General features: G+C 36.8%; 2 protein-coding genes across 2 annotated transcripts in view; one reads left to right on the top strand and one right to left on the bottom strand.

Moving 5' to 3' along the window:
• Nucleotides 1-180: 180 nt before the first annotated feature.
• Nucleotides 181-10,869, top strand: Nab2 (Nuclear polyadenosine RNA-binding 2). Its single transcript, XM_075288866.1, has 6 exons — nt 181-419; nt 517-730; nt 789-2,639; nt 2,700-3,383; nt 9,881-10,147; nt 10,225-10,869. Exons 1-6 carry the CDS (start codon nt 381-383, stop codon nt 10,455-10,457), a joined length of 3,288 nt encoding a protein of 1,095 aa, XP_075144981.1. The 5' UTR covers nt 181-380; the 3' UTR covers nt 10,458-10,869.
• crb (cell polarity complex component crumbs) overlaps nt 10,696-25,002 on the bottom strand; it is a 43,144-nt gene continuing 28,837 nt past the window's right edge. The window contains exons 2-14 of the mRNA XM_075288865.1: nt 22,384-22,503; nt 22,093-22,317; nt 21,043-22,035; nt 19,366-19,593; nt 18,531-19,039; nt 17,694-18,238; nt 17,517-17,622; nt 16,487-17,456; nt 16,234-16,416; nt 14,466-16,181; nt 14,281-14,408; nt 13,794-14,216; nt 10,696-13,728 (exon numbers count right to left, since the gene is read on the bottom strand). Of these exons, the coding sequence (XP_075144980.1) occupies nt 13,501-13,728; nt 13,794-14,216; nt 14,281-14,408; nt 14,466-16,181; nt 16,234-16,416; nt 16,487-17,456; nt 17,517-17,622; nt 17,694-18,238; nt 18,531-19,039; nt 19,366-19,593; nt 21,043-22,035; nt 22,093-22,317; nt 22,384-22,503 (6,374 nt within the window). The 3' untranslated portion in view covers nt 10,696-13,500. The remainder of the gene's footprint in view (nt 13,729-13,793; nt 14,217-14,280; nt 14,409-14,465; nt 16,182-16,233; nt 16,417-16,486; nt 17,457-17,516; nt 17,623-17,693; nt 18,239-18,530; nt 19,040-19,365; nt 19,594-21,042; nt 22,036-22,092; nt 22,318-22,383; nt 22,504-25,002) is intronic.

Here is a 25,002-nt window from a genome sequence, read left to right as displayed (position 1 = left end):
AAAATTCTTCATTTTCTTTTCTTTTTTAGATTCGTAACATCATACCCATTTTTTTCCAACTCTCTCATACATGTATGGACCTAAACTCATGAGCCTATTGGAAAAAAGAGGAAGCATGTAGACATCTTGTTAAATCAGATAGTTGTATAGTTTATTTTACCATACAACGTATATATTAACGGCGTTCAAGTAAACAAGAGACTACGGCGTGTAGTAAGAAGAAGACCACAAGACGGGTAGCATTTGGAAGTTCTTTCATCGAATCGAACCCTTGAATTTGATCAGGACCCTTGGAAATTGGGTTGGATTCTTATAAAGTGCGAGGAGAAAGTTTGATTTTTGGTAGCCTCTGCTGTGCAAACATTTAATATTTGCCAGCCATGGAAAACTACGGCAACGAAATTGGCCAGAAGATGAGAGTAAGAAGCCTTGAAAAGTAGAAATATCGATCGAAAACGGGGGATGGTAATTTTTAATGGTAACTTTGCATAACTTTTTCCTTCATCTTTTTTCCAGAGTGCCGTCAAGGCAAAACTCCAAGAATTGGGGTCGGCAGGATATATAGATGATGAGCTTCCAGATTATGTGATGATAATGGTAGCTAATAAGCGAAGCAAGCAGCAAATGATTTCAGACCTAAACTTATTTTTGGGTACCCAGACGGAGCTTTTTGTCACTTGGCTACACGAAGTGTTACAAAAATTACAAGAAGTTACACTGCCCGCTATTGGTAAGACAAGATGACCTACATTTTATATTCTAGGTAATGCATAAATTTTGCCCATCAGCTTCTTCCTCTTCATCGAAAAAACGTAAATCATCTCAAAAAGAGGACTCAACGCAATCATCGGCGACTTCCAACAAAAAGGATAAGAAACAATTGAAAAAGGATAAAATACCTAGTAAAAAGTTAAGGGATGGTAGCCCAGACAAACATGGGGCTGGTAAAACTCCCAGCTCTCTCAGGGACATGTTTGCCGAGGAGTTATTAGAAAAAGCTAAGCAAAATATAAGTGCCACAGCAGACATTGCACAGAATATCAAAAAAGGTAAGATGAAGGCAGCTGTTGAGGAAAATGAAGATACGTCTTCCGAGAAAGCCAATGAAACACAAGACTTTGATATACCCACTATATCGGAGATATCATCCACAACTGGATCTAATGCTCCAAAAACCACAAAAGACACACATGTTATATCAGGAAACCGAGAAAAAGATTTGGCGGAGTTGGCTGAGATACAAAAGAAAATTTATGCAGCTAAAAAGCAACTAAAACAAATTGGAGAACTCGATGATGATGAGTATGATGAAGATTTCATCACACTCCGCGAAGATGAAAGCAGAGAGGCATTCAATGAAACCATGGATGCCACACCACCTCCAAAACCTCAACGAGCAAAAGTTAAAAGTCCTATTGTGTTCCAGCATGAGGAGTCATCGAAGGCAAGAAGTGGAGAGCATGACGAGGATGTGGCAAGTTCTAAGCGTAATCGGTTTACTCCGCCTTTGACCTCTGCATTATCAGGTGGTCGACCAAATAGCCCTTCAAGAGATGATACGTCAGATAGGACCAAACGACCTGTCCATGAACGTCTAGGAATGAAGAGTTCAGGATCGACCTCAAAAGAAACGCCAAAACCAATCACTCATGCGTCACGTGAGCGTAGAAGGAACTTTCAGGAAAAAGAACTCTATGTTCCCGCATTTAGGCGCAAAGAAATGGAGAGAGATAGAGACAGAACACGTGAAGTGGATAGAGACCATAGCCGGGAGAGAGAGCGTGGTAATTTAAGAGAGAGAGGTAGGGATAGGGAACGGACCCGTGAAAGCGATGGCAGCGGGGTATCCAGAGGACGTTCTCGCGTAAGAAGATCTGTCGAAAACAGGGAAAAACGACGTTCATCCCCGGAAAAAATTAACGAAGTACGAAGTTCAAGCCAAGTAGGCAAAATAAGTACAACCACTTTCAGTAGCAGTGCCGATAATTCTCCCGATGCGAATTCTTCACGTAAACGCATTGGATCACGGGTAATTGTTGCTCCGGCAAAGTTGATGGAACCTTCAGACGAAGAAGATATTAGTGAAAAGCCCGTGAATTCCGTCATTAAAATAAAGCCACGGGCTACTGTTTCCCCAAGCAAACAAGCGCCAAAGAATTTGCTGTTGCGTGCAGTAGCCGAAGCCCAAAAATCTACAATTTTAAAAAGACTTAATCCCTCTAAGCCGAAAATTAGTTCACGTTTAGGAGAAAAGGTTGTACCAGAACGCAATACAAAACTCTACTCGAAATCGTTTAGAGATCGCCGTAAAACGACTTCTAGTGTTGGTGCAATTTTTTCTCGCACCGCACAAAATTTAATAGTGGAAGTTAATGGGAGACCAAAGGAAAGATACTCATCTTCACAACAGGCCCATTTGGAAGATGGGGAGGAGTACATACCAGAAATAGTTTCCGATAAAGGAGAGTCTGACCCGGACCTTGTCTATGTACCGCAGGCAATAAAATCGAAAAAGACTTTGGATGATGAGGAAGAAAATTGGAGCACTGGCGATGATAGTTGTTATGAGCATATCGATCTCGTTGAGGAGAATGCACAAAGAACACCCGATAATACACAGTTTGTGGTGACATTAAATGGTACTGTATACGGTGGCTTTATGTCAGACATTCTATATTAATTTGCAATTTTTATTTCAGATGAAAAGACTTTCCCAAAGTTGAAACGTCGTGGTAAACCGCGTTACTCCAGATCTCCATCTCCGCCACCGCAAGTTTCATCTTCATCAAATAACCCGAAAGACCGAGAAAAATATGCAGAACCAACATCAACTTCTGGCTCCTTATCAACTCGCAGAAGTAATGTGAAAGACAGAATTTCTAGCAAATTGTCTGGCACCGAACAAGAATCATCACCGTTTGCTTTGGAGGGTAGTACAACACCACCGCCAAGGCGGTCTGAGTTAATCGAGGTCTACAGAAAACCAAAAGAGGTTAAGAAGATAATTATCAAAAATGATTCGGAAGATGATGATATGAGTCCAACTAAAAAACGTTCTCCAGAAAATGATAATCGAAATAAACGAGGCAAAGACTATGATAAGTCAAAGACACCACCTCCAAAGAGTAGCAGTCGCCAAAAGGAATCGCTAACGCCTTCCAAGCGTAAACATGCACCAATAAAATTCGATTTAGAACATGAAACAAAAGATCTAAAAGAGTCCCATAGGGAAAGCCCTATACCAGCAAAGAAGAGACGATCCAGTTCACGTGACCGAAGTAGAGATCGCGATAGAGAAGTTTCTCACGAGAGACGAGAGGAGAAACGTAAGGTATCGATACGTAATGCAGAGGCAAAAAAATATGAAAATATACCAAGCTCATGTAAGTATTTAATATGGCTATATTTCTTTATTTTGTCCGCATTGCCAAAGCGATAGACTTGAACTATAAAAGTTGGGAAAATACCAAACCCTGTCTGTGGAACAAAAACTTTCGACGTTGTGTAATCCAACGATTTTTTTATCATTGTTTGTGTTATCTGATTTTAAATCAACTTTTTCCAGTAATTGATTAAGGAAGTGGATGTTTCTTGAGTTCCACTTCAATTCTCCACTAGAGGCGCTGCCGTTTATTTTAGAACTTTTGTTGATGTTATTGTTATTCTCTCTCTGTATTACCAAAAGTTACTGCCTCCATATCTATTTCAAGTTTATTTATTTATAGTTTCACATACAAAAGATTACAAGATGATTAAACAAAATATTTAGTATATCATAAAACGAAATGAGGATTAATAACATTAATTAGATACAAAAAGAAAAATATAATAAAAATGAAAGCGAAAATAATTTAACAATAAAAATTGAGATAAAACAGAAAAATTTAAAACATAATAATAAAATGTAGTGAAATATAACGAACAAATAAAAAAAAATACATTGTGTCATTCAGCGTTTAAACAATGCTTAATGAGGGCTGTTTTGAACTGAAATCCGTTGCTTAGGTTTTATATTTGTGCAGGAAGAGAGTTCCATATACGGGATGAATTGAGGAAAAATTGCCACTCAGAGACCAGAAGTTGATGTCGCATAGGAATAATCAGTAAACGTCTATTAGTTCTTCCAAATTTCAGTTTGCTGTAGAGGTATTCTGGTGTTTTAGTATATATTATTTTGTGCATTAACAGAAGCGACTTGTTATTCAGATAATCCTCAAACCCGATACAATACAGATTTTTATCATAATCTGAACAGCTTTCAAATCTTCTTAGACCGTAAACGTATCTAAGTATTGTTTTATATGCGACGTTCAGGCGATTTTTGCATTTAGAAAATAATTCACTTCCGTATAATAGTACTGGCATCTGATAAGATTTAGCTAGTAGGCTTCGAATATGCAGAGGAGTGAAATTTTGCGTCTTATATAAAGTTCTGAGCATCTCAAATACTTTACCAGTAGCTGCTACTACTTGGTCATTCCATGTCAGGTGTTTATTGAAAATTATTCCCAAGTTTTTAGCCTTTGATACCTGTACAATAATTTGGCATCCGATTTTTACTTGATGTTCTCTCAAATCAATATCGCTTGTTCGCCCGTTCGGTACAATAAAATTGGATTTTTTAGGTTTTAGATATATTTGACTTGCCACTGCCCAAGTATTAACAGCTTCCAAGTCTTTGTTAAGTTTATCCACTCCATCTTTCAGATTTGAATTTTTGCAGTTCAAATAAATTTGTACATCATCAGCATAAATGTGAAATTGCGAGTGTTGAAGTGTATTTGGCAGATCGTTAATGAACATACAGAAAAGAAGTGGTCCTAGAATGGAGCCTTGTGGGACGTCTCGGTTAATTGGCAATAGGTTCGATAGTTGATTGTCAATGAAAACCATTTGTACCCTATGCCTAAGATAATTTGAAATTAAATGTACAGCAGTGGGGGAGAAGTTCAAAAAATTTATAATTTAATTTAATTTAATTTATTTATTTTCATATGTAACTAAGCCTTACAAAGGCCTTATACAGTTACTTAAATCAACATTTTAAATACTACTCAAAACAATTCTCTTATTTCTAACATTAATATACTAACAATAATACAACAACAGGATACTACTCTATTATAATGTATAATAAAATTAAAATTATAAATATTTGGACCCATATTACAAAATATAACACAAAAGTTTTTTACAAAGGATATCATGATTTACGCAATCAAAAACTTCTGAATGATCCAAAAGTACCATTAATAGATCTAATATTTTCCGCCACTTCTACCAAGGTTGTCACACAGCTATGTTTAGGTCGAAAACCAGATTGACGTGCATTTAACAGTTTATTTTGATCCAGATACTCACAGATTTGTTTATGTATGAGACGTTCAAAAGCTTTTGACAAGAATGGCAGTATTGCAATAGGCCTGTAATCATTATTTGTACCCGGTTTAGGGATCGGTATTACTTTTGCTTATTTCTATTCCATGGGACTTGTTGTTATGATAGAATTGAATAGGTGTGTGATATGCAGCAGTAAATTTGGCAACAACACTTTTATGAATTTAGGATAAATTTTATCCAGACCAATAGCGTCAGATTTTGTATGAAGACAACTTTCCAAGACATCAGCATAGTTCACACATTTAAATTCGAAACAAGAAAATGGTGGAAAGACGTGGTCCATTTGTAATGCTGATAGATTATTAAGTGGATGGTTACTTGATGGTATTGTAAAAGGTAAATTAACAAAGTTTTCATTCATATCATCTGGGTCCCCGACAATTCTTATGTTTTTGGTTTTACCAATACCAACTTCTTTGATTATATCCCATTTCTTTTTTGTGTCAATTGCAGTGCGAAATTTATTTTCATAATAGCCAGACTTAGCCTTTTTACCGATTTGCTAGTTACCGCTCTTAGTCTTCGGTATTCCTCGTGAAGCTCAGGAGTTCTAAATCGTTTCCACCGTTTGTATGCATGATCTCTTTTTTAATAAAATCAACGATATTATCATTGAACCAGGTTTTATCGGGTGGAACATTTCTTCTTTGCCGTAAAGGTACGGAATATTCAAGTAGGTAAGACAAATTTCGATTCAGAAAATGTAATTTTTGATCTATCGAATGTAATAAATGGCATCCTAGTCAATAGAGCGAAACTCTTGGGTCAGTATCTCATAGTTAATTTTTTATTATAGTTATATTTATAATAAGTTTGTTGTGGTTCTTCAGGTGGTTTGCACAAGTCATATGTCACAAAAATTAGGTCATGTTTAGAGAAACATGGAACACTGATCTGATCGTAAAGTAGGGCTTTAGTAGGGCTATCGATCAGAAAAATATCCAAAAGACTGCTGGAAGAAGAGGTGAAATGAGTTGGATTTGTCCGATTTATTGTATATAGCCCAATAGACTCTAAGCTGTCTGTAAGGCTAGTGTCACACAACAAATGACTATTCAAATCACCAGCAAGTAAGATATCATCATAATGAACAGTAATGTTAGTTAGAACAGTTAGCAGAGAGTCAAAAGGAATGTTTTTATTCGGTCTGTATATGCACCCAACTAATGATTTGCGGCCATTAAACATTAATTCGATGAAAATATACTCCTCTGTATCATTGTACATAGATTTGCAAATACCTTTATGACGGAAATGATTCTTAATGTAAATTGCAACGCCTCCACCAAGAGAACATCGATAATTTCTTAATGCAGTATAACCATGAGTCCGTACCAAATTGTCAGATATTGATGAACGGAACCATGTTTCGGACACGCAAATTATGTCCACTCCGGACTGCTCAAAAATGTACCTAAATTCATCAATTTTGTTTGCAAGGCTCTGTGCATTTATGTGACACATATGAATACCAGTTTTTTGTTTGCCAAGAATGCGGATAACGTTAGTTACTTAGGTTATGTGGCAGCCCGATGTATCAGGCTCACTTAGACTATTCAGTCCATTGTTATACCACAGTGGTGAACTTCTCTCTTATCACTGAGTGCTGCCCGATTCCATGTTAAGCTCAATGACAAGGGACCTCCTTTTTATAGCCGAGTCCGAACGGCGTTCCACATTCCAGTGAAACCACTTAGAGAAGCTTTGAAACCCTCAGAAATGTCACCAGCATTACTGAGGTGGGATAATCCACCGCTGAAAAACTTTTTGGTGTTCGGTCGTAGCAGGAACCGAACCCACGACCTTGTGTATGCAAGGCGGGCATGCTAACCATTGCACCACGGTGACTCCCATGCGGATAATGTTATTAACACCATCTATGGAACTTCCTGTGTTACTGTGTTACTTAAGACGGACATAAATTGGTAAATAAAACAACGCAAAAACAGCCTGAGATGTAATAAGATATAAAAAAATATATAGAAAGTGATCATGTTTTTGAATAAAATCAGTTCTAATCTAGTTATTATTACTAGAGATTGAAGGAAAAAACTGGTCAAGTTGTTCAATGCTTTCGACCAGGATTGCTTCGTTATTAGAATTTGTTTTAACATAAATAAGTCCACGTCGAGAAAATACAGTAGAAAACAGTTGCTTTTTCCTCATATTTATTGCAGTTCTGAGAATTTTGAAGTTTTCGACTGTGAGACTTTCATTCACATATATCGGTTTTGCGGAAATATATCCAATATGATTTAAAGTAAGATTAGTCTTCATGTTCTTCCTAAACTGGTTAATGGATTTTAGGGTTAGTTAGTGATGTTATTTGATCGGCAATAATAATTATATAAGGTTTTAAATATTTTTTCCAACAAATTGTTTGTGGGTTTTTAGTAAAACTTTTGAAAAAAAAACAAAAACCGCGGAGCAAAAGTTTAACACGTCTATCTCTGACAGTGGCAGATAATAATCTCTCTTAGTCCCCAAATTAAAATTTTCTTCCATTTGTTGCACAAACTAAACAACCCAAATTTCCTAGCAAACCTTCTATTATTTCGAAATTCTGTCAGGCGATTATCGGGAGATTTAGCATTACTTTTTAATGATGCATTGTAGTTAGGGTTGCCAGATGGACTGGAATGGGCTGGAATTTCCAGATTTTCTATGTCATGTCCAGTTACAAGCTATTCAATAATGTTTCCAGCTAAACTTTTGAAATAATATTTAAATAGAAAATACTATACTTTTAGTTATTTATCTTTTTCATTCTCAATAAGGTAATTTTTGAGTGTTAATAACTTTTAACCAGCATTCAATTACACCCAGAGAGAAAGCGTAGTAACTCAAAATTTAAATTTTCACTTTTTATTAAAAAACGATACACTGTAAAATTCTCCCATTTTTTTACTATTCTTTCATTAAAAAAACGCCGTAATTTCTTCAGAGTTATTCCTGTTTTACTACAGTTTTTTGTCTCTAGGTGCGATAAGTATCCCAACAAAAAAAATTTGAAGTTGTTCCATAAACATTTCTTTTCAAACGCATCCCGGAATCCCCCATAAAGTTTTTCCTCTTCCGATGCAGTCGTTTTGGACAAGACCACAAACATTTCTTTTAAAGGGCATTCCGGAATCCCCCATCAATTTTTTTTCCACTTCCGATGTAGTCCTTTTGGACAAGTCCAGAAACATTTCCTTTAAATCGCATCCCGGGATCCCCTTTTTTCACTTCCGATGCAATCCTTATGGGTAAGCCATAGAAAGTATGTAATTCCGCCCGTTTTGAGTGAAAATTTGAGTTTTGGACAATTAAATTTCACAAAAAAGAATAGAAAATCAATAAAAAAATTAAAAAAATAATACAAATAAAACCATCCCCGCTGGGATTTGAACGTGTGCCGTTTGACTTTTTCACTTCCATGGAAGTTCTTTTGAGAAGTTTTTGCAAATTACGATAACTTGAAATTTTTTGTTGATTTTCAACGAAAAAAAGAAACAAATACCGATGCACAATATATATTTTTTTTTTTTTGAAAAATATTTAATAAAACAATTGCCGCTGGTAAGTTTTGAACCAGCGTTCTTTATTTTTTCATTCATAATAATAAATAACATCTCAGGAAGTAGTTAGAATGTTATGCCGTGGTGTCATATTAGGTTCATATCACAAACATTTGAGTAGACATTTTGATGCATCATGTTCAATGGCGTTTGTGGCTGAGTGTGCTAAGGCGTTCTGTTATGGTGCCAACAGACCCAGGTTCATCCACCGGTGGAAGCTAAGAAGTTTTTCAATTTGTAAAAATTAGAACAAAAAAAAATTAAAACAAAAATACTTATAAAAATAAAAAGTGGAATTGGAAAAAAATTGTTTTTTAGTTTTTTAAATTTCATCATCCAAATGAACTTCCAAGGCACAACTTCTAAAGCAATGCAAAGGATCCAAGTATGGAGTACTTCCGTCCTATGACAAGCCCATGTAAAATTCATTGGAGATGATCCAAGTTTGCACTACTACCGGATCACAAATTGGGGATCCAAACTACTTTTTTGGAAGCTCTTTTTTTGCTGGGATTATCTACAAGAACAGCATTAAACCAATTTTGCCTTTTTCTGTAAATTTAGTTTGCAAGAAAAGATTGAATTAAAAATATATTCTAATTTTTTTAATTTATAAATTTACTTTATTTTATTTATGTTTATGAAAAGACTGAATTATAAATGTTTTGCTGTGTTTTTATTATTTATTTAAATAGTTTAACATGTAGTTTTATTCCTCATATTTGGGGATTTACGAAATCTAGTTTTTTTTTTAAACCAGCCAACGTTTTCCAAACAACGTTTTCCAGACAATAGGCCATTTTAATCTGGCAACCCTAGTTGTAGTACATCAATTTTTTTTTTTTTTGGTTTTATTTCGTTCCTTTCTAACAAATTTGAAAAATTAATTGAATTTACACAATAATAATCCCATTTTGCAGTGAGCTCTGTACCAGTAGATTCATCGGCTTATCGCAATAAGCCCAAGGAGAGATGCAAATATCACCCGAATTGCACCAAAAGTTTTTGCGAATTTTACCATCCAACAACGACTTGTAAATCCTTTCCGAACTGTAAATATGCAGACAAATGCATATACTCGCATCCGAGATGTAAGTACGATTTGGCATGTGTCAATTTAGACTGCAATTTCTCCCACAGTGGCCCCCGAAGTACCAGTCTTCTAGAACCTTCTGCTCCTCCTCTGTGTAAGTTAAATAATAATTGAAATACCCTAAATAGTCGTAATTTATATTTGTTCTTGTATTTTCTTACTATTCTAAAGCCTCCTCCGTGGTACCTGTTCAAAATTACAAAACAATATCATCGACCACTGTTACCGGACCTGTGTCTGCAACGACTTGCAAATTTTTTCCCAATTGCACAAAATCAGCTTGTCCCTTTTATCATCCGAAACCATGCCGATACGGCAAGAATTGTATAAATAAGTTGGAATGTTTATTCTATCACCATGAAGTACTCAGTAGCAGTAAATTCAAATGGGTGGCTTCGAATTGAAGTGCCAATGTCATCATCGCTATATAGTTTCGCTAATCTACCTCGTATAAGGGGTAGGTCAAGCTATAGATTATTAAGTCATTTCAATACTATGCGTTTTGAATTTCTAAACTAATAAAAGTCATAGCAGAAAATGTTAAGCAAATACTAAAGCAGAAAAACAAACAAATCAATCGTTTATCACACTTTGCCTCCCTCAGCTCCCATGTTAATTTGCGCATTTTGATTCTCCTCTCTATTTAATTTATAATTTAACATGTATGATTTATTTATTCTCAAAATATATATATTATACAGTCTTATATATAAATATCGTAATAATAGTAGTAGTTGTTAAAATAATACATATACATGCGTTGAATTAAGTTCATTTAAATATAAAATATTAAAAAAAAAATGATCCATTCAAAAATCTAGTCACAAACATTAATTATTTCGATTCAAACCAATTCGGTTTTGTAGTTTGACTAACACAAGGCACCTACATACGATAGATGTTTGTATGGTTGGTGTGAATGTGGGATTGGTGTAAAATGATAGAAGATTTATTTTAATATATACATAAACATACAGTAGTTTTCGAAATAATAGCTGGCCTTTTGATCTTGTCTACACTGCCAAAAAAAAACTTATGAACCCAATTGAAGGACAAAATAGATTGTTTTTAAGTCGGAGATTTTTTAAAAGAGACATATAAAGTAAAATACTAGTTTTTATGGAAAATAATATCTGCTAATGTTTCAAATATAGAACCAAACGAAGAAGTCCTTTAAATAAAAGCAAATTGAAATTTTAAAATTTTTGCATCTTTTATCTTTTTATCTTATATTAAATCTATTACAATTATCCATATTTAATTTATATATTTTCTATTATGGAAGTGTAAAATATTAATTGATCCCCATTTGAAAAATGTTAAAATTTAAAACAAAAAACAAATCTCCCTAAAATAGCCGTTTGCACAAAAAGTTTAATTTTTTTATACCAAAATAACTTTGAATTTTCCTATTTGCATAAGTTTTTGAAAAAAAGTCAGTCCTTTTTAGATTCAAGCAAATTTTTTAGACCTGTTCTGAAAAACCAAAAATTGTACTGAAAAAGGAAAGCAGGTGACTTTTTTTGCCAAAACAAATTTTAATTTGAAACAACCCATGTTTGTAATTTAGGGGAACTGGTACAGTACGTTCTTTTTTTTCTAATAAAAAAGTGGGAAGTTTTTACAATTTGGACAACACAATTGTTGATGGTATTATGGCCATTTTATGTTATAGAAAACAAAAAAGAAAACTATATTTAGTTTTTAAAAAACCTGAAAATGCAATATAAAAACAGGCATTTAGTGCTTTAATTTTCTGAAAAAATTATCAAAAATTAATCAGTTTTTTTTGTTTAGTATCCAATAGACAAAAAATTGAAACTATAAAATAAACACGCAATTTTTCACTAAAAAGAACAGATAAGGATATACAAATCTGAAATATGCAGACTTCTCAACGTCAAAAAAAATATTTTACATGCCACAAAAAAAAAAAAAAAAATAGTTCGGTGGTTAAAAAATAAATCTGCTTATTTGATGTATGGAGGATTTAAATTCGTAAAATTTCATCTTAAGTGTAACTTAGACACAAGAACTTGTTCAATAAAAAAAAACTATGTTTTTCTACTCTAGAAAAATAATATTTTTGTGGCCTTTTTTCTTGAAAATGATGTGATTTGACATCCATGTTCTATTTTATACTTTGTTCTAAAGGAGACAAAAAATCTAAATCCTTATAAATACGAACGTTTCATAAGAGAATATCGGGTTAAAAAATATGGAAAGTTAACAATAACGTCCCCGTTGAAATATAAAATTTCAGAAAATTCGAAAATAATTTTGCTTATTAATAGCAGAGTTTTTCTATGGGTGTATCGGCTGCTGACCTCCTTTTTTATTATTAATTTTTCCACTTTTTAGTAAAACAAAAGTGATATTTTTGTCGAAATATATTAGCTGCTGCATAAAGCGCGCAACGAAAGTGGGGAACATATTAACATTTTCTCTTAAGATTCGGAAAGAATATTTCTCCCATTTTCCAAAAATAAAATTTGTATATACTATATTCTCTATAGGTTTTAGTGGAGGAGAAGGAATTCTTTGAAAGTTTACTCCCTCATAGGTTTAAGTGAATTGGCCAATAAATCAATTGCCGCAATTTTTGACACAATCTGGCCTTGATTGCATTTTCTTCGAGATTTTGGTTTCTAATAAGAAGTGCAACTACAAAGTAAACATGCAAAAACAAGACCTGAAAGGGCTATCAAGTAGAGTTTCTTTGGTTTGCATGCCATCGCAAAGGAGTGTCTATGTGACTCTGCAAAAAACAGCCTAAAGTATATCTAAAGTATACGCTCCTTGCTATTATTTCAAATGAAACTGTATGCTTTAATAAGTACATGAGTTATAGAGTAGTAGTAGTACAAAAAAGGTTGTTCCACAAATATTGTATGTAAAATCACTTAGATACAAAACAACAACAATCTTTGTATTACTTTACAAAAATTGCATCCGGAATGCATTTGAAAGTCATAAATATTTGTTATCTGAAGCCTAATATTATCGTTTATCTTAGATTGTAGTAAAAGATAAGAAATATTATAGAAAATACCTTTAAGTCACGTAGCGGTGAGAGGAAAGACAAATGTCACATTGACTTTGAACAACTCTTCGAGTATTTTGCCAAAAACAACTTCTGGGATAAACAAAAAAAAAAAAGACAATTAAAAAGAAAATAATAAATTTATGATTTTTGTTTGAAACTTTTATACTAAGTATATCATCATCATCATCATCGTTAGACGTAAAACTATATATGTAAAGTAGTAAATTTTCTAGAAAATGGGCGGAATGTTTGAATTCATTATAAATCGAGCTTTTTGTTTTGTGGGGGGGGGGTGTTAACATCTAAAATACAATAATTATTATAATCGTAATAATAATAATAGCAATAGCAATAGCAATAATTAGGAATGAATTTAATAAATAACATTTGTTTGTATATGACTAAATGAGCCTTTCTTCAGGTGGCGGTTTCAACACATTGTCCATTTCCAAACGTGGATTACAGTATTCCTGAGCACTGGGGCTATAGGTACCCCTAGTGGCACGCTTGTTGCGTGCCATTACCAAAAACGTGGCTAGTAATCCGGCACAGACAAGCAATAGTACCACTACAACGGGTATAACAATTATTGCAATGTCAGCCGTACTTGGCTCATCTTTAGCCGTTATCTAAGATGGTTTTGGAAAATTTAGATTTAGATATTTGATCAAATAGTCAGCATAGCCACACTTACCAGCACTGTGCAATTTTTGCCAGTATAACCATCGGTACAGTTGCAGGTGTAGTCTGCCTCATCACCGCATGCCTCTTGACATGTGCCGCCGTTCATACAAAGCTGTACATCGGCTTGTTTACAGGGATCGGTGAAGTTGCAATATGCCCCGCAGAAAGAGTCCTGGCATATGCACTTAAATGTGCCCGGCAGATTAATACATCGGCCCAAACCTCCACCGCAATATTCTACACTCATGGCACATTCATCGATGTCAATTTCACAATTGTCGCCCTCGAAGCCAGTCTCGGTACAATTGCATGAGTAGCCCCCAACCAAATCTGTGCAAACTCCATCATTTAAACAGGGATTCGATTCGCATTCGTTTATATCGGTTTCGCACAAAGGTCCTGAGTAACCTAAGCTACATTGACATATGGGAGTCTATAGGAAACATGATAAGAATCGGTGAAAAATGCAATAGAAAAGTTTTTTTTTTAATTCTTACCTTTGATTCAGAAACAATACACAAACCTCCATGTTCGCAAGGTTTTACCTCACAGAATGCTATGTCACATAAAGCGCCCTCATACCCCGGCATGCAGGTGCAAGTAAAATTATTTCCAGTTTGGGAATCTAAAAATTAAAATGGTTAGAAAGTGTCCATTGGCAGAAATGTGCTGGTTTTCTTACTGAATTTATCTTGACACGTAGATCCATTTTTGCATGGGAAATTCTCACAGGTAACTTGTTTAAGAATATCACACTGGGGTCCAGCATAGTCATCGGTACATTCGCACTTGAAGCCTGCTATGAGATCCGTACAGTTGCCGCCATTGTGACAGGGTTCATCCAAGCACTCATCAATGTTGTTCTCACAGAAGCGTCCATCGTAGCCTGGTAGACAACTACAGAAGAAGTCGGCCACTTTGTCAATACAGGTGGAGTTGTTTTCACACATGGCACTAGCACACTCATCAATATCATTTGAACAATCACTTCCATCGTAACCGGGTTGACAGGTACAGGCGTAACTCTCCGACGGTGAACTACAGAAGCCACTGTTCTTGCAATCGCTCTTAAAGCACAGAATACATCCCTCATCGGGCCTTGTGGAATTCAAACGAAATTGTACACTTGGCTGTACGGAAACATTCTCCGTTCTGGGATACATTTCATCATTGGAGAAATATGGCAACAATAGATCTCCAACACGAGCTTCGCCCAAACATCCCTTAAACTGAGAACCTTGTTGAGATGATAAAGTTCCACGCGATTGATGACTTTCAGTGGGCATTCCTCCCAAAAACACTTGCGTTCCACTTGATATGAGCTCCTCGAAAGCGGCCAAATCAATATCTGCCGAAAATGCGGGAGAAGGATCCACCATGCTTTCCCAACCCTTCCAGCCGCCCTCTAATTTGCCATTTTGGGCTCTCAAAAAGATCCTACTCCACTCTATGCCATCAGAATTGTCTTTGCTGAAACGTTTGGTATCGCCTATGGGATCTTGATTGAATTTCCATGTAACCGTAACCTGTCCTTGATTAACACCAATTTCAAAGAAACTATCCTGATTCTCCAAGTACAAGAGAGTACCGCCCGTTCTAGTGCGGTATGCTATTTCAATGATGGGCTTCAACTTTGGCTTCGTCTCCTCCAAAAGCTGTGGTTCTTTGTAAAACGAAAAAGAGAGAGGCGCCTTTTCATTGCCTCTAAATGTGATGTTGGTTAGACACTCGTAGCCCCCATCATCGAGATTCTGACAGAAACTGTTTCCAGGACATGTGACTAATTGACAGAATTCAATCTCTTGACAATTCTTGCCCTTGTAGCCATTGGGACATTTGCAGGTGTAATCATTCCATGTGTTACGACATTCGGCATTGTGTCTGCAAGGATTCTTACGGCACAAATCATCGGAAACCTCGCCTTTGAGCACTGAAGATCTGTCGATTGTTATCGTACCAAACGAAGGTGGTAAAGCCAAATCTTCCTCTTCCAGAGGATATAGTTCAACGATCATAGTGTGCGAGCCATTACTGACCTTTACATCCTGGATGATACCCTTGAAATAATCTTCAGGCTTTATGGTGGCATATTCAGTGCCTATATCTGTGTCGCTAATTACAGAAGTTTCCGTTGTTGACGTCGTAGGAGCGGGCCCACCCAAATACAGAACTTGGGCATCCAATAGACCTGTCGATGATAACGTTTTGCGGAAGTATTCAGTGCCATTCAGCTTAACTTGGACCAGTGTTTGATTGCGAACAACTTCGATCAAATGATTGTAGCCATTGTCCAGTTTATTTCCACCCACTGTATAAGCCTCTGGGGTACCATTGAATTGCATGCGAACCAATAGCTCGCCGCCTTGTAGTTTTGCCGCTACATATGAACTTCCTGCGTCTAAAAAGGAAATATGAGTGAATAGGCCTTGATATTTACGAGCTTTACTTACCGACTCCCTTAGCCTTGCGAGGGTCACTACCCAAATAGAATACCTGACCTGTAGCCTGTCTTGTTCGAATAAACATTGAAATATCCAAAACCGAACGAATAGCTCTTCGTGCAGTGTCATTGGTTTCCACAATCACAGCAGAGTGTGTGGTGTTCTCATGACCAAATGTAGCTGCCGTTATATCTAACAATAAAAGTGGAACAAATAAGTAGCCACCACGGAAGCAGAGGGGGAGGGATAATCTTCTACTTACTGTATTTACAAGTGTATCCAAAATGGGGACGTTGACATGTACAGGCAAAAGTATGCCACAGATCGGTACATTTACCATTCGAATGGCAAGGATTTGGATTACATTGCTCAGTTCTTGGACAACCGCTTTGGATGTGGGTTAATTTCGTATTGTCATCCATGCCTTGCTCTTCGGGGAAAATCCAAACGCCATTCACTACAACATCCTGCATGCAACCCACAAAGCTTGATGGACGATGTGTTAAATGTCTCAAATAGGACTTCAAATTTGGAATGGTGCCACCAAGATATGTCAATGGAAACGAGGGCTGTTGACTGCCATTCGATGTTTCATATGAACCAACGGGGAATATGGCTTGTTCGTCATTTGCCGAGAGGACCAAATGTGAGGTGTTGATGGCAACAAACACCTTATGCCAGTTACTATCATTCAGATTGGAACCAATGAAAACCCCCTCCCATTTATTCAACAGAGACGAGTGTAAATTCAAACGTCCATTGATAAGTTCCAATATATAGCTCACGGGTTCATTTTGTCCACCAGATGTGCCAAAGGCCAATACACCATTCGGCAAGGTTGTACGGAATTGGAGATTTATATCATAACCCTCTTCACGCTGGGTCTTCACTGTGATGAGACTGCTAACCACCATTGAAATGGTGGTGGTTTTCTCACAAGTGTAGCCTTGGAAACCATGCTGACATGAGCAATTGAAGAGATGCTCTGTCTCGTTAACCAAATAGGGCTTGCAAATGCCTCCATTCAAACAAGGTGCACTCAGACAACCAATCAATGGAACAGAGCAATTCTTTCCACCATATTTGGCATCACAATCACATTCGTAGTCATTAATTTGATCGATACAGGTACCATGATGGCCACAAGGATTATAACGTTCACACTCGTCGATATTTATTTCACAATGGGTACCTTCAAATCCAGGATCACATTCGCAGGTGTAGGAACCAATCTAAAAACGATTAACGGGGACTTAATTCCACAACTCTGGGACTACAATCAGCGCACTTACCCCATCATTGCAAGTACCATGTTTAGAGCAGGGATTACTTTCACATTCGTTGATATTGATCTCACAGTTCTTGCCCATAATGCCAGGAACACAAACACACTCATAGCTACAATGACAACAGAACAATTAAAAACTTAGACTCGGCCCTCCACCAGTGAGACTTTGATGAATACTTACCCACTAGCATTTTGATAGCTAAACGGTTGACTGAAAACTGGAGGCAATTCCATGGTTTGGCTTAAGGCATACAAGGTAAGATTAGAACGTTCCAAGCAATTTCCATTGTATTGGCATGGATTACTCTCGCATTCGTTAATGTCAATATCACAGTTTTTGCCTTGGAATCCAGGAAAACATTTACAAAAGTAATCGTTGACTTGATCTATACACTCCGCTCCATTTGTGCACTGATTGGTGGCACATTCGTCGATATTCGATTCGCAAAATCGACCTTCGTATCCCGTCGAGCTGCAATTACAATGGAAACCTCCTAATTCGTCTATGCAAATGCCATTGTGTTGGCAGGGACCTGAGATACAATCGTCAATGTCGATCTCACAAAAACGGCCCGTCATTCCAGGTATGCAGGAACAAGTGAAGTTGTTAATCAAATCTATACATGTTGATCCCTTGGAGCAAGGATTACTGGCACATTCGTCAATGTCTTTTTCACAATTAAGCCCCATATAACCGGGAGGACAGGCACACTCGTAAGCATTAATCTGTGGAGAGAATGATGCAAACAAAATTATTCGACATAGGCCAAAAATTTGATTTTTTATTAATTTGAAGCAGGGATTATTTTTGCTAATCTACTTTTGGCGCTTTTTTAAAGATGAAGGGACACAGCTTCACTACATTTTTCCAAGGACATCACTCACTTGTCTTAAAATCCGATGCTTTCCGTATTTAAAGAAAAACAGCTATTATGATTTATGAGTAAGACGTATGTATATCATCTCTTGCAAACCTAATCTACATACCCATAACCCCCCTATGTAACAAAAAACTCACCTTGTTGTGGCATGTTGCCCCGTTCTGACAGGGATGACTCAGACATTCATCCACATCCGAATTACAATGGATGCCGGTAAAACCGGGAGTACAGTAACACTTGTAGGAGCCCTCCTCATTTTTGCAAATGCCATTTCCGCATATTTTTGGTGATATGGAACATTCATCGACGTCCTTCATACAATTACGCCCAGTCCAACCAGCAGTACATTTGCACTCGTAATCACCATTGGGAAGATCCGAACAAACTCCACCATTGCGACAGGGTTGAGATGAGCATTGGGAACACACTTTGTTTTCGGGGCAAATGCATTTATTCTGGGCACAGATCATGGGCTCTTGACAATTTGTCAATGTACAAGGTTCCAGTTTTTCGCAACGATCGCCCGAATATCCCGTAGGACAATAACAGTGGGTGCCATTTAACGAGCAAGTCCCACCATTAAGACACTTACATCCAGATCCCACAGTCGTTACCACATCCGTTGTGGCCTGTTCACAGTTGAAACCTAAACGCAGAGGGAAAAAAATCACAAGAGCACAATGGATATGGTCCATCAAGAATGGGGAGAATTAATACAGCGCTATAGAATTTGGAGCAGATTCTTGTTCGTTTCTCTTATTATTTGGAAGGGTTAGTCTGGTAATCGTCATTCAACATCGAAATACTACTTGAGATTTTTACCGCGCACAACTGGAATAACTACTAAGAACACTAATACTACAATTATACTTAGGAACTCTTACTCCGCTGCTGGAGTGGCATGCTGTTTTTTGTTTTGTGTTAAAGATTAAACGGAAATTAAGGTGTTAGAGGCGAGAGATTTATTCAAACCTTTGAATCCAAGAGCACAGATACATGTATAGTTTGTGGCATAGCCCTGGCAAGTGCCGCCATTTAAGCATTTGTCAGGGGAACATGCATTCAATTGAGCCGATCGTGGTGTTTGTTGTTGATTATTTGCTGGTGGGGACGACGGCGGCACACTACTACTGACAGCAAGCGTTGATTGTATTGGCATAACGGTGGAACTCTCTACGGGGACACAATGTCCTATTGGACCTAAAGGGTTAGGAGCAACATAATCATCATCACCATCATCGTCGTCGTCGTCACCGTCATCATTACCAAAGTACGTGGTTTTCAAAAAGTTCCAAAATGTATATTAGAATTTAAATATACGTTAGGATATGGAAGCAAGAGCAAGCCAAAGCGACAAATCACAGGAATAGAGAGGAGAGAGAGATACAACATGGATATGAAAATATAATGCTGATGATTGATTATAGTGCAAAATACACGAATGCTTGCAACTCTGAAATTTTCGTGCGGTGCAAATAAATTCATGAATGCCTTCTTCGAGGTGTTGTAACATATATTGTCATATTCTGATAATAGCTTCGATTCGATTTAATAGCATTCGTATGTGGTGTATATATGTGAGCGAAATATCTAATAATTTAACTTTTATGAAGTTGGTCCTAAAAAATTTTAAATTTATTTTAAATATTTCTTCAATGTGGACAAAAAGTCTATAGAAAAGACAATGTTTGCTATATAGCTCGATCGAGATGATTTTGGTTTTTCCATAGGCAATATTTGGGTGAATATGAAACAGTTAAATGCAGTAAAATTCTTTAATTTAATATTAATATATTTTATTGAACAAAAACATGAAATATCAGTCTCATCACGCCAAAGGCCGATTCGTGGCCGAATATCAATTGATGACAGTGTTGCCAGTATTTTTCTGGTTCTTGTTCCCAAATTATGACATTGAGACCCGAATCCTCACGAAATAATTTTACAATTGCCGAAATTTGTCTTAACTAAGCTGAGAAAAATTATAAATTAGCACTTGAGCCCCCCCCATAAGTCGTTTTTGGGACATTTTTCATGGAGTCGATTCGATATTCCTTATCCCCGACCTTACGATGGCATGAAAAATGTATGCGTTTTTTTCTCTGCTATAAAAAATATGCTTTGTCACAGCGACCTAAGTATAAATAAGTGTTAAATGGGGCAGCAAGTAAGGTAAAGACAAACATACACACATACACATAAATACACACATATATATTATCACATAGACGATTACATACATACATATGTACATAGTATGCAGAAATGATTTTTAGACCTACTCATTTTAAGCTCACATCGCTTCTTCTTAAGCCATTCCGGTGGTATGTAACGTTTACTTTTGCCACCATTGCATTGCAGTGCATCCACCTGATTTTCGTGCGAAGCAGGTGATTCGGAAGCTTCTTTAATATTCGATGATGCAAAAAGCCCACACCAACAACAACAAAAAAGAAGAAATGCCAAAAACAAAAATTTAACAGATGAAAAAATGGTTATTGTAATTGATATTAGTAACCTCTTGACCACATGCATATTCCCTTGAAGTTGTTTTAATGGGTACAGAATATAGAACATATAGAACACGACAAATAACCGCAAAACCATTCGATCTGGATATAAAGATGGCGATCATAGCCTTTGACTTACCTGAAGTTCCTGGCTTGCATATACATTTTCCTGCTATACACTCCGAATCAATGGGACACTGGGGACAAGGTGGCGGTCCTTGTTGACACAGTTCTCCCGAAAACCCAGGTGGACATAGACACTGGGATCCTATTTTCTTGTCTATGCAAGTGCCGCCATTAAGACATTGCTGAGTTTGACAGCTGATGGGTTTCTCACACATCTCACCCACCCATCCATCCATACATTGGCAAATGAACCATCCATTGGTGTCGAAACATTTGCCTCCGTTACGACAGGGTTTCATCTCACATTCATCGATATTGGTTTGGCACAGGGGTCCAAGGAAACCCGTATTGGAACAATCGCAAATAAAGCCATTGACTTGATCCACACATTTTCCATTATTTTGGCACGGTTGGGAAGCACAATCATCGACATCGATCTCACAACGACTGCCCGTGTATCCTTTGGGACATTCACATTCTATGGAATTGCTGCCAGCAGCTACCACACAGGCACCATTATTGAGACATGGATTGATCTGGCACAAGGGGTTAACATTAATTTCAGTCTCACAGTGTTTCCCCGTATGATTGGGATTGCAAATGCATTGATAGTCGCCACGACTATCTTCAAAGCAAGTACCGCCATTTGAGCAAGGATTACGGTCACAGGGTGAGCCATTATCCATTTGACAATTTTTCCCCGAGTATCTGGCAGTGCAACGGCATTCATAGCCCTCAGCATGGGAAATACATTGACCATAGCCCATGCAAGGATCGTTGGCGCAAAAGTCTTGATTTCTTAGTGGGACATCATGGTCTGAGCAAGGACCATTGCCCAATGGGCATGGTCCGAAAACGGCATTCTGCACCGTCATTGAATCGTTAATAAACTGAAGACCGGGTCCATCCTGCAGACAACCCGTGAAGGAGTTACCCAAAATTAAAATAGCTGCCTCATTGCCAATATCTTGATTTGTCAAAAATTGGCTATTGTATGTAGAATTGGCTGAAATCACACAGAATGAGGATGGGAACATAATTTCGCAAACATCTCCATACTTACCAAAAACCCTCGATTCCCTATCAATGAATAAGAGAAGATTACCATTCTCGTATTTAAACTGTAGAGTATGCCATCGGTTGTCCAGCAAGTGATATGAGTACTTGACGTCCACACGATTATTAGGACCTATCACTGCTGGCCCAGCTAACGATATTTGCAGGAAATCATTTATCACAGAGATGACAATGGAATTTTTATTGTACTGTTGTGCCAAAATTTCACCACCTGAAATATGAACGGATTATTATTTTGTGGTCCACTTGATGTAATCATTTGGTGGCCAAGTCTTACCTCGACATGAGCGAAAACTGATGGCCGAATGACCCCAAATAGGCATTGGTGATAACAAACGCAGATATGCAGATCCATTGAAGTACGCCTCTTTAGTTGTGGCCGCAACAATAGGTGACTCTGGAATACATAACAAAAAACACAAAAAAGAAATCATCATCAGTAAAAAATACTAAATATGGGCATGGTGAAGGGAAAGAGAGCTTAGCTTATGACAAAGGCTGACCTTAGGCTTCTTTCTTGGGCTGAGACCATTTAATACATTGTCCGAAAGAAAAACAAAGACGCGCTAAAAATAGCCTTACCAGGTCAAAAGGGGGAAACCCTTAAGAACTTCCTCATTTGATACAAACACGAGAGACATACATTTGTAAAACAAAAACACCGTCGCTTTGCCATTCAACTCCCCCCATCCCATAATCGACATCTTGGTATTTATGGCTAAACGAAAAAAAAAACAACGCAACCAATGGATGATGGCAACGTTAACGCCAATGTAATGATTCCCTAAGTACATTAGACCTTTTGCCCAAGAAATTTCACCCGTGAATGTGCTATGTGAATGTGAAGCACTCTCTGCCATAGACAACATGCAAAGGTATTGGGTTGTTTGGGTTTTGAGGTCATCGATCAGTGCCAGTGTAGCAACAACATTCAGTTTCTATGCCATTTACTTATTCTCTATATGATTAAATTAATGGAAATTAGGTATGTTCTATTCCATGCACAGTATGTCCTTTATGGAATCAATTCTAGTTAGGTTAGCTTTGGTACAGTGACAGGCCGTTATTACGGGCTCACTTAGAGCCTGGTGAACCTCTCTTCTATCAGTGTGTGCCGCCCGATTTTATTTTAAGTTCAATGTCAAGGGACCTCCTTTTTATAGGCGAGTCCTATTAAACTTGCTTTTGAGTACTTGGAAAGGATTTTGTTTCCAATGCCATACGATTGAGAAAGCTTTCATATTTTCCGAATTTGTTAGGAGACACAACAGACGAATCTGCTACCACAAAAAAGGAGAAAGTAGTCACATTCAGCTAAAATAACGAACTTTTTTGCTATTTGTTTCACAAGATTTCCCTCAAATAGGTTTTAATTTGAATCAAACAAAAATGAATCAAATGCGGTAATGAGTTCAGAAATTGGCGACTTTCGATGCTCATCTAATAAATTCGAGTGATCGCAATACTGGAACAAATTCCTTATACACTGTTAGAAAAATATGTTTTTCAAATGCTCCGGTATAAACAAACTGTGTTTTGGGCACAATTTTTAAACACAATATATTTAAGTGCAAACATGTAATGTTCCTAAACTAACTATAAATGTTTGGGACACATATGTTAATATGTTAGAATATATTATGTTTGGGGCATAAATGTTTCATAAAAATAATATGTGTGAATGTAAACATATATAAATTTATAAATTTGGAGTAAACATATATATTATTATTCAGGGCAGAGACAGAGAGAGATTATAGAGAAAGAAATAGAGATGGAAACCGGGAGGGTTGACGAAAGATATCAACATAACACAGCGAGTGAATCAAAAGAGGGCAATTTCTGTGAAACCGCTTGTATGTTGTTTCGGAAAACTGTTTTATGATAAGGCCCAAAATTTGATATCCTTAAGTCTAAATATTATTCAATTTGAATATTAGAATGAGTATTCGGAGTAAAGAGAATAGACATTCGGAACCAAGAGAATAGACATTTGAAAAAAAAAACAGCATGTGTTTTCGCCTTGAGAGCAGCATTTTATGTATGTGTGGGCATGTGTTTTGTTTATCATTTTGACATTATAGGCACAATTTTTTTCTTGGTTCGGTAAAAGAAATCGAAACGTACGAGAAGTAAGTCAAATTATTCAGGCAAAGGAAATTTAAAACAAGTATATACGGCCGTAAGTTCGGCCAGGCCGAATCTTATGTACCCTCCATCATGGATTGCGTAGAAACTTCTACTAAAGACGGTCGTCCACAATTAAATTGCTTTGGTTTGCGGCCGATGGCAAGGCATCTTAAAACTTCTTAACTCATCTTCTAAATTGTAAGTTAGTCCATGCGGGATATATAGTAGACAAAAGAAAGGTCGATTAAATAACATACGTATACATGCAGTTCTTGACCGGTATATATAGGGAAGAAATAATTACGAACCGATATGAACTCTTGTGCGATAATTATAGAGCCAGAATTGAAATATGGGGGTCGCTTTATATGGGGGCTATATATAATAATGAACGAGTCTACCAAAAATGGCAGATATTTTACTGTTTGGTAGATTGGTAGAATTCTTGATGTTTTGTAAGGTTTTGCAAAATATTCCTCTTCAACTATGAAATGCTTCATAAATTATCGGCCATACACTAGCGAAATGTACCAAATTTCAACCGGATCGGATGAATTTTGCTCCTCCAAGAGGCTCCGGAGGTCAAATCTAGGGATCGGTTTATATAAGGGCTATATATAATTATGGACCGATATGGACCAATTCTGGCATGGTTGCTAAATACCATATACGAATACCACGTACCAAATTTCAACCGAATCGGATAAAATTTGCTGCTTTTAGAGCCTCCGCAAGCCAAATCTGGGGATGGCTTTATATGGGGGCT

This window comes from Haematobia irritans, chromosome 1 (genome assembly GCF_050003625.1).
Source record: "Haematobia irritans isolate KBUSLIRL chromosome 1, ASM5000362v1, whole genome shotgun sequence".
Taxonomy (NCBI): Eukaryota; Metazoa; Arthropoda; class Insecta; order Diptera; family Muscidae; genus Haematobia; species Haematobia irritans.
The sequence above is the reverse complement of the archived record's forward strand: the minus strand, read 5'-3'. Positions and strand labels throughout refer to the sequence as shown.

Bases quoted from the DNA above. Each gene is read 5' to 3' on its own strand.
- Nab2 (XM_075288866.1), top strand. From the start codon at position 381: ATGGAAAACTACGGCAACGAAATTGGCCAGAAGATGAGA. The intron at 2,640-2,699 runs GTACTGTATACG...TTTTTATTTCAG, and splicing joins GTTTGTGGTGACATTAAATG to ATGAAAAGACTTTCCCAAAG. The intron at 3,384-9,880 runs GTAAGTATTTAA...CCCATTTTGCAG, and splicing joins TGAAAATATACCAAGCTCAT to TGAGCTCTGTACCAGTAGAT.